The 10,298-nt window shown below is 41.1% G+C and overlaps 1 protein-coding gene across 2 annotated transcripts in view; it reads right to left on the reverse strand.

The window, feature by feature from the left end:
• The window catches only part of SPTBN5 (spectrin beta, non-erythrocytic 5), a 325,418-nt gene that overhangs the window by 164,803 nt on the left and 150,317 nt on the right, over positions 1-10,298 (reverse strand). For both annotated transcript variants that reach the window (XM_085863420.1, XM_085863413.1), the window contains 12 exons: positions 9,582-9,746; positions 8,955-9,181; positions 8,686-8,872; positions 8,321-8,521; positions 8,076-8,192; positions 7,074-7,234; positions 5,643-5,775; positions 5,094-5,239; positions 2,998-3,112; positions 1,896-2,003; positions 1,568-1,747; positions 861-1,049 (listed from right to left, as the gene is read on the reverse strand). In XM_085863420.1, the coding sequence (XP_085719546.1) occupies positions 861-1,049; positions 1,568-1,747; positions 1,896-2,003; positions 2,998-3,112; positions 5,094-5,239; positions 5,643-5,775; positions 7,074-7,234; positions 8,076-8,192; positions 8,321-8,521; positions 8,686-8,872; positions 8,955-9,181; positions 9,582-9,746 (1,929 nt within the window). The remainder of the gene's footprint in view (positions 1-860; positions 1,050-1,567; positions 1,748-1,895; positions 2,004-2,997; positions 3,113-5,093; positions 5,240-5,642; positions 5,776-7,073; positions 7,235-8,075; positions 8,193-8,320; positions 8,522-8,685; positions 8,873-8,954; positions 9,182-9,581; positions 9,747-10,298) is intronic.

Here is a 10,298-nt window from a genome sequence, read left to right on the forward strand (position 1 = left end):
TGACCCCTGGTCCTACCACTGTCTATTCTAAAAAAAATAAAAATAAAAACTCTAAAACTTTTCTGCAATTATTTGATGTATACCCTTCATTATCTTAAACATCTCAATCAAATCCCCGAGTAATCGCCCTGTCTCCTTCAACCATTCCTCATAGCTCACCCAGGAATCAATCCAGTCGCTCTATACTATAACCTCTCTATGGCAGCTTTGTCCTTCCTCAAATGTTGTGACCAAAGCTGGACACAATATTGTTGATGAAGACTCACTAAATTCATGTACAATGTCGAGACCTCCTTTGATTTATGATTTGTTCCTCTGCAAATACAACCTAAAACACTGCTAGCTTCACCTTTCGCTGCCTGGCACTGTCTATCTGCTTAGCACCCATATCTATTACCTCCCCCAGATCCTTCTCCTGTGTGACATGTTCCAAGATTGTCCCTTGTATTATGCTGTCCCTATTTTCATTATTCCTTCACATCCCCTGGTATAAGAACTAGTAGTACACTTTGCTCATATTCCGAATCTTCGATCCAGCAACAAGTTCATCTAGAGGATATATTCATTAAAAAGAGCTTCGACTTAAAAAAAAAGGAAACTCTAAAGATTAATTAATTTGCACATGATAGAAATCAATCCCACGACATGACAGCTCAGAGGTGAGAAAGTTCTCAACTACAGCAAAAACAAAATTATCAACAATTACAACATTAAAACATTTGATCTTTAAGTTGGTACCCAAAGGCTGTGCGAAAAAAACCCACAAAATGATTGACAGATGATGGATTGCATACTGCTATGTTGCAATTTATGTTTCATATAAGAAAAGTCACACCATGCACTTTTCTCATTCCTCTGACCTGGCTGTTGTCTGAGTGATTGTCTGTCAGCAACTCCTCCCCGAACTGCACAGCAGCCCCAAAATCAGGGGTGTGGGCCGTGATTTCAGCTTCGATCTGTTCCATTTGGAGATGTTGTGAGCCATGACCAGACTCTCGAGCCTGCAGGCCCCGCAGTGCTGCTCCTGCCCACAGTGAGTAATCTAGCACCTGGAGGACAGTTTATTGGGGTTAAGTGAAATAACTTGAGAGAGTGATGGAGATGGATGTTGTGCAAGCATCAGAGGTTGAACTACCTTAAGTATACGATATACTGTTTTCCCCACAATATTTGTAAAATTGAGTGGCCCCATTTCCACTGCCTACACTTCCCCAACCCAATTACAAAGAAGCATCTTTTTTTGTTGCAGATGTGCAATTTTTATGTGAATTGATCAAGAGTTGTCGAGTGTGGAACAGACTGGGTGAGTTTAATGGATTCTTCTTCAATGCACTGCACCTGTGTTATGTATATTTTTGCTCTCGTTTGTCTACTTTGTGATTTGTTAGAAAATTGCTTTACCATTTTTAAATGATTGCTTTTTAAAAATAGAAGATCCACAAGTTTCTCCACGAGGTTGCCTTTAAATAGTAAGAAATATCTGAAGGCATAAATTAATCCACTAAGTCAAAAACATAAACAGCCAATGCACAACTGGTTTGGCAATCTTTGATACTATATGGTGTACCTTGGAGAGAAAAAGGTGGTGCATGCAGGAACGCTGCAGCCGACGTTTCTGCTGATCCAACACTTTATCTAACGTTGTCCAGGCCTGTGTCACGGCTTCTCGCCTTGAAACCACAGAGGCTTGCAGTCCATCAGGACAATCCTGGAGAACATTCTGCCCTTGCTCCATTAGCTCTTGAAGCTAGGGGAACCAAGGGTTGTGGGTAAAATGATTAGGAGCATCAGTCTTTGTGGAAACTCTGTTTGTTCAAGTTCAACTTTTTTGAAGTTGTAAACATCGGCAAACTGACAGTACTGCATAGGGATGGAGGGTGTAACCATATTACTACCTGCTCCATGAGCACAGTCTCATTCTCCATTCCCTCAATACGTCGGAGCTGTTCTTGTGAGGTCCTCAGATCACGCCCCAGCTCATTTGGAATACCAGCCTCCTTCTCCTATCACCCAAAAAAAAAGAATTTGGCCAGAAGGATTACCACACACTTCTACTTCCACCGATGTATCACAATGTGCATGCAACACCAGCTTGACACTTCCGAAGGAGAATGAACTGGGGAGCAAATCCCAAAAATCGTTACATATTTCATGCATCTCCAAATGTTTATTGCTTATCCAGAGATTCATTAAAAATGTGCTTGTAATTGCACTTTTTGGTACTTGACCGTTTGAGCCCCACCCCCAAAACTGATACTGCTCTTGCACCTTCTTACCGTGTGGTGATCACAACCACCATGTTTGATGAATTTCTGCCCAACCGTTGAAGAGGAGATAGCGTGACGGACAGACAAACATACAGAGCCGGTTCCAATATCTCCCCATTTTTTTCAAAAAGCAAAGAGATAACAAAAAGACAAACTTCCTTTCCCAATGCACCTGAAACAAACGGCAGTATTTACAGATTTAGATGCTGCATTTTTCATGTTCTGCCCTTTTCTCCAGCCCTATATATAACACACACACACACACACACACACACACACACACACACACACACACACACACACACACACACACACACACACACACACACACACACACTAGATCTACGGTACTCCAATCCGATCAAATGCTATATCATCCCATCACCAGTCGTTGATGTGTAAATCAGCTACACCATTCCATCATGGGATTGCTGTTATTGTTCTACTATCCTCCCAAATCCCATTGCCTTCTATCCTCCCAAATCCCATTCCATACCATCACCCATTCTTGATGCTAGTTTTTAATAAAGTAATGAACATTATTCTGTATCTTATTTTATGTTGCTCACTCCATGGAGTGGCTTTACATAAACCTGTTGGCCTGATGCTTGTTTTCAATGAAAATGTACTCAGAAAATCAATTTGTACTATTTGATGATAGTTGTTTATCGCTCCTTTTAAACAGCAATAAATGCGGACCCTTTCATGACATTGATAGCACTCTTCACACCTGTATCTGGAGCAGGGCATCATCCAGGCTGCGCAGGTAATTATGGGCTTCCTCAGCCTGTTGGAGCATTTCACCTCTTTTCTGCTCCAATTCCAACATACGATCCCACGTCTCCCTGTACATGAGCACTCACCGTTAGCGCCTTCATATCCTGAGTCTTAAACACCTTGCTTCTCATAACATAATAGCATATTATCCCGAGCTATAGCAGACATGTTCTAAGCACACTAATTGACTTCATATTTTGATCTCCTCGTTTGATAAGTTACTTTTCTTTGATTAAGAAAGAGAAGGTAATAATACCTAAGCATTGATGGCAGTGGATAATGTAAGAGGACTTTGGATGTAAATCCAAAATCGTTTGAAATTGAGTCAACATGTCCAGTTCGGCCAATCGATTTATTATGTGGATGTAGAGATCGTGTGAAGATTGGGCTGGTGCATACATGGTGTGTGGATGGGAAGAAAAGTGGGGAGTGAGGGGTGAGGAGTTGTGTCGGAAAAAAATCCCGATCATTGATATTATATTTGTAGTATATTCTGCAAATTTACTTTGAAGTATTTACATGCTTTTCTTTCAATAAATGGTACCCTGGTGTTTATAAAAGTTAACATATTTATTTTGTCCCACACTAACCTCACATGGGCATAATTGTGAGACCATACTCTGTGCAGAGCGTTGGTGCTGCCGAAGCAGTCTCCTTGGCTCTTGGGTACACCACTCTTGGGTACACCTCTTGGTCACCACTCCGACAGTATAACAGCAAGCTGGCACTCATTTTGCCGACCTCAGAAAGATGACAGGCAGAGTTAACCCCACCTGATACTAATTCAACAGCCAAGCAGGATTTGAACTCAGGATCCAAGGATCCCAAGCCCACCACCCTCACCATTAAGCCAACACCAGGTATATAATTGTGAAGAATTGTCAAAAAATATGACACCTGGGATCATGTTTCTTGCCGAACGGGTTTAAGGCATTTGGCATATCATGCCTGTGCCTCATCCGCAACCTATAAATTTCATCCACCAATTTATTTATCTCCACTCGTAAATACTCATCCGATTGTTGCAATAAATTGATTTGAATCGAACATCTATACCACCTTATAATCAATTTCTACATTTCATGCATCAGCAACGTCATGAAACTTTTCTTGTATTAAATGAAATTTTAAAGTGGTTGTGTAAAGAAGCATCTGTCTTATTTTACATTTTTCATCTGTTTCAACAATAACTGAAGACATCCCCCTCCCCCCTTTTCCATATTTACTGCCACTCCTCAATTTCTGTCATTTAAGTGTGACTTTCTGATAGTTTATGTCAAATAAGAATTTCCATCCTACCTCGTCCTCTGTTTTGATATTGGAAACAAATACTTTCTGTTTTGGCCAAGTATGAATAATTTCAGAGGATTATTTTGGCAGTGTGGTATTAAATCAAGGAGATAAAGTTTTGATGGATATTTTATACAGGTGGGAAAGAGTTTGGACCAATGAGTTCTGCCATATTTACTTACATAATCAACAGATGACCCCTTGGTTTGACATCAAACCAAGGGACTATCTGCTTATTATGTACTCAAATATATAAAAAAATTAATATACACAAAAAAAAACAACAGGGTCAAAACAAGTCTACCTGTTTCCAATCAACACATTTCAGCAACTGGTTCATGAAAATAATTATTCATTGATATAATTGAATTATGACAGTACTACAAACTGCAGTCAGCCAAAGATATGAAATGATAATTGGTATTTTAATCAATGCTTTCATTTAACTAATGGCCATCATATTTTGTCCAATGTAATCTGAGCCTTGAGCCAAGTCTTGTCAAAATGAGTTGACGCGTTTGATGTTCTCATGTCACCACATCGGTCGGTCGGGAAATCTGAGATCTTAGGTTCAAATTTCCTATCATGTAATATTTGTTTATTGTCCACAAATTATCTTGTAGCTAATGTAAAAGTACACTATGTCGATGTCTCCAGTCCTTATCCTGCATGCAATTTATATACAAGGCCATCCATGAGACTTAGATCACTGCAAAAATAGACTCCTGAATAGTTAGGTCTGTGTAGCAGTCACGAGACCTTAGTTCCTTTTGCAGGGCATATATCTCCTTGCGGCGGGTGTGACATTTCTGAAGCAGCTCTTCTGCTTTCTTGTGGCATGTCACGAAGGCCTTCTTGCGAGCGTTGATGCCGCTCTTTAGTTCATTGAACCTCTTAAGGAGCATCTGCGGACAATTGTTTTCAACACAATCATGCAGGGTTCCACCACCAAACTGTGATACAACGTTACAATGTTGCAAAAAAGAAGTCTTTTCTCATGCCTAGTCTACCATTGGTCATTTGTCTTGAGAAAATATCCTGAACATTTTTTTGTGGGGATTGTAAGGGGTGTTAAAACCTTTCAGGGGCATGCTGTATATACCTTTAATAAAAACAAATCCATCATGTTGAGATTAATTTATGATGATTACAGATAGTGATTATGAGGAGAGCACAGACACACACACACACACACACACACACACACACACACACACACACACACACACACACACACACACACACACACACACACACACACACACACACACACACACACACACACACACCGATTACCATTAAATGTACCTGCACGTGCTCATGGTCACGTCCAAAGTCCTCTCCAGATATTACTGGAAGCTGTTCCTTCAACCAGGCAAGGAGTTCACGAGCTTCACGGTCATACTCAAGGTATTGCAGCCAATCAGTTAGCTTCTTGGCTCTGTGACGTGTACATCCATGGCACATTACATTTTCATCATACAAGTTGAATTTCTTCCAAATTTCCACTACTTCAACAACTTCGTAGGCAAACGTTTTCTCACCATTCAAAAACCAGGATATGTATTTACAATGGGTTTTTAGATCAAGATCGGTGGGAAAATATTTCTTAGCCTATCCACTCAACCAACTCAGTGAGCCTGGAATAATGAAAATAATTTCACGAGCACCAAATCCTTTCACATGAGATATTTAATGGTGTCTGACCATCCTGCTACAAACCTGCAGGGAACTTCTGTATCCTAGTCACAAATGTGCACAAACATGAGGAGAACACCAAAAGTATATACCATCCATCCCCGACTGTATGTGTGTACAGTGTACATATATATATATATATATATATATATATATATATATATATATATATATATATATAATAACTTTTACATAGATCAACAGTACTGTTTCTTCTCTCAACCTCAGTTGTTGCACCTCTTTACCATGAAAACGAAGTTTTGTGTACATTCTGTCAAGAACTGATTTGTAGAATGCATGAACAAGTTCTTTTTTTATAAGTGAGAAATGAGCATAAAACACACACACACACACACACACACACACACACACACACACACACACACACACACACACACACACACACACACACACACACACACACACACACACACACACACACACACACACACCCGATGGCTGCTGGTTGCACCATTGGGTAGGGACACAGCTATGCCACTGATGCAGTGCCCCTATTACCAGTACAGTGATGCTCATTTAGCTGACCTCAAAAGGATGACAGACTGAGTCAACCCCACCTGGTGTTAATTCAGTGGCCAACAGGGGCCAACAGGGGCTCAAACTCAGGACCCTAAGATCCCAAGCCAGCCACCATAACCACTAACTTGCTAAGCCAACGCCAGGCTTAGTATGAGCAGAAAACTTCACATGTAAATGCTGCAGTGATGCAACCTCTCAGGTGGAAGGACAATCCAGTACCGCTGATCTGACCAAACGTTAGTCCTGATCTACGTACAGTATGCATAAGGTAAGTCGAGGTGAGTGGTACAGACTTTTCACCAACACCCCTTGTACATACGAAATACAGTTTGAGCAAAATGTCACCTGTTGCTAACGAATGACTAAATGTGTTAAGCCTTGCTCTTCCAGAGAGCCTCACTCCTGTAAAAACAAATAAAAGCCTTAAAAAGAAATTCAGAACCATTTATGGAAAATTTCGACAACACTTCATTTCCAATTTTAAAATGTTTTGGTCCTCACCTTGTGTTTGAGAGGTCCTTCAGATGCTTCATCTGCACTTGCATTCTATGTACACAGGCTGGCGTGTCAGAGAGGTGCCACCCACGGGAGTGCAACATTCTTGCTCTGCCTTGAAGTTGCGTTAGCAGGTCAGAGTACACCTCCATCTCCTGCTGTATGGCCTTCACACAGCACACAAAATTCTCAGGAAAAAATTTAAGCACACAATATGTGTCAAGTACTGGACAGTAACCCAATACTTCACTCTTCTCGAGACCACTGTGCATGCGATTAATGAATGGTCAAGCTAAGATAGTGTTTTTTGAGATGGATTTGTGGACATTAAATGCACATGCATTAGATTGAAATATGTGCAAAGTTTTGAATGATCCATCAATAAGAAACAAGACTAATTTGGAAGAAAAAAAACAAACTCAGTTTACAAATGTAGCAGAGCTACATGCACAACCAAATAGTAAATTATACCCTAATAACAAATAGCTAACTGGTAACCAAGAGAAGGACCTGGAAGAAACCGAGGAAGATCAACGATGAGATGGAGAGAATACTTCATCAAATCCACTGGAGTACAATGGTCACGAATTGCAGAAAATAGAAAACGGATGATATTTAGTGATGCCTTCATCCAAACAAGGTCTTTCACACTAAAATGGAATCTCAAGACAGGATATGGATTCCCAAGGACTCTTGGTGGCAGGCGACAGCTTGGTAGGACCTCTATTTTATACAGGTTTACATCTGGCCTTGCTCCTCCTGCCCTCCCCAAGCGACTCCATGTCAGAAGTGTACAGTGGACCGGAATATGCTGGTCTAATCAAACCAAGTCAAGCTATTTCAAAAAAATTCAACTTCGACATTTCGGTCATCAAAGGTCATCTCATGGCTGAAATATTGGATTTGAGCTATTTTGACAGAAATAAAATGATCAATTGGTTGTGCAGGTTGCTATACCACATGTCAAAACTTCAATAGTCAAATTATTTATTACAAAACAATAATCACCTGGTGCTTGGTGATTAACGTTTGTGTAGAGGCCTCATCACGCCCATAGTTCTCCACCAAAAGCTGCTGGTCTCGTTCAGCTAGCCAAGACTCCAGCTCTTCAGCTTCTGCACAAAACTGGAGCGCAGGAGGATGAATCAGAGTAGAAGAATGCAAAACACCACATTATGATCAAGCAAATCAAGTGATTGACTCACTTGTATATACACCACAAATCACCTTCCATATCACCGATTCTGCCTCACCGTGTGTCCCTGTTCATAGAGGTCAAGCTGCTCCTGGCGGCTTGCCAGAACTTTCTCAAGAGCTTTCCAGGCATCCACAAGCTTGGCACGGTGCTGGGATAGCTTGTTGGTGGCGGGGTGGTTTGCCTGGCATAATTGATCCACCTTCTCAAGGACTCTCTTCAGTTGGATATTATGACCTACAATCTCCCCAGTCAATATCTGTGAAAGCAAAAGTGAGAATGATATAAATTAGTGGCCTACAATATCAAGGGTGACTGAAGACTGCCTTAAGCTGTTCAGTCTTATCTCACTAGACCTTAAGTCCTGCTATATAAAGGATAAATTAATCATTACACGATAAACTGAAAATGTCTGCAGAGCACCTTGTTTTTCTCTAGCAAATGGCGAGTAGCAACCAGCGAGCGTCCATAGTCAGAGGAAGCAGCAGCAGGCTGCCGCTCAGAGATCCATTGGCTTTCCAACTCCATCTCATGCAGAGATAGGTGCAGTTGGTGGTTCTGAAAAAGCTTGGCTCGTCGATTAGCACGTGGACCTTCCAGCAAGCTGAGCCTAATGTAAACCATAACCCGAATGATTATGTTAATAACTAAGCAATTACCAAACATTCCCAAAATAACGCTCGCTTTTATACCTTTTCTTGAAGTCTTCTGTGGACTTCCGGATTCCACATGAGTCAAAATGTCCTGCAGCGAGTTGATTCCCCCTCCCCAGCAGCTCTCCAATCCTTATTGTCATCGTGTCCATCTCTGACTCCAGCTGCTGGTTCTGGCGTAGGAGCTCTTTGCTGGATCGCAGGTCAAATCCCACCTCACCAGAAAGCAGCTGTTTCTCCAGTGTGTCTAGTTTTTCCTTTGAGTCCTGATAATGACAGATCAGGATGTTGGTGTACAAGAACATCAAAGACCCAAAGCCAAGGAAATTATACTCAAATGCCCAATCTTCTTCTTCTTCTTCTTGCATATGGCAGCTTGACTGCTGGGTAGCCATCATTTTGTTGGTCGCGACTATGCCGCTGATGCTGTGCCCCTGCACCAGTATACTGGTACTCATTTTGCCAACCTCAGAAGGATGACAGACTGAGTCAACCCCAATTGGTGTTAATTCAGTGGCCAACGGGGCTCAAACTCACGACCTTAAACACTAAACACTAAACCAACACCAGCCTTCAATGCACAATGATGCCATGGTAATAGCACAACATGCATACAATATAAAGTTTCCTCAACACCACAAACAACCCAAGTCTTGGACATCCCACCTGTAAAAGATGGTTCAAATCCAGCTGTTGTGCTGCTTGTTCAAGTTTCTTCCACCTCTCTCCCATGATAACCTCAAGATTTGCCCAACGGCTGCCTAGCTCCTTTGCTGTACTGTCCACCTCATCACATGCAGTATGATTCTCCATTTTTAGCTGGGCCGCTTCCTGCCATAAACAAAGTACAGAAATTCGTTACAATTAGTCAGGCACAATAAATAGATATTTGGTCCATCATACCAATGTCGCATCCCCACAAAGTGCTCAAGCGTAATGCGCATATAATAACCAGTCAGGCGATCATAGCTACAGAAGAGAGAAAGAAAGCAAGTATTAAAAGTGCTGTGTGCAAAAATAGACAGTAACAACAAAGCTATATCACAAAAAACGAGAAAGGGCAATCAGATATTGCAGACTCTCGCAAGAACTTGTTTTGTGTGGCATTAGTGTAATTTTGTGTGGTGTATTTTGAGTGGCATTTGTGTTCTGGTGTGTTATAAAGTGGCAGTTCTAATTATGTTTCTGATTAATTACATAACTTCTGGCAGTGATGACCGGGTACCAAGACGTCCCACTTTGATGCAACCCTACTTTGACTGGACACCTGACGCTGAACCATGACGTTTTTCATTATTATTCAATTGAATTTAGAATGGGATTAAAATAAATTCAATTCAAATCAAATGGAAGACCAAATCGGTACAGTCCTGAATTGGAGTA

The sequence above is a fragment of the Eptatretus burgeri genome, chromosome 2, assembly GCF_056783735.1.
Source record: "Eptatretus burgeri isolate ZD-2024b chromosome 2, Ebu_testis_v1, whole genome shotgun sequence".
NCBI classification, from domain to species: domain Eukaryota; kingdom Metazoa; phylum Chordata; class Myxini; order Myxiniformes; family Myxinidae; genus Eptatretus; species Eptatretus burgeri.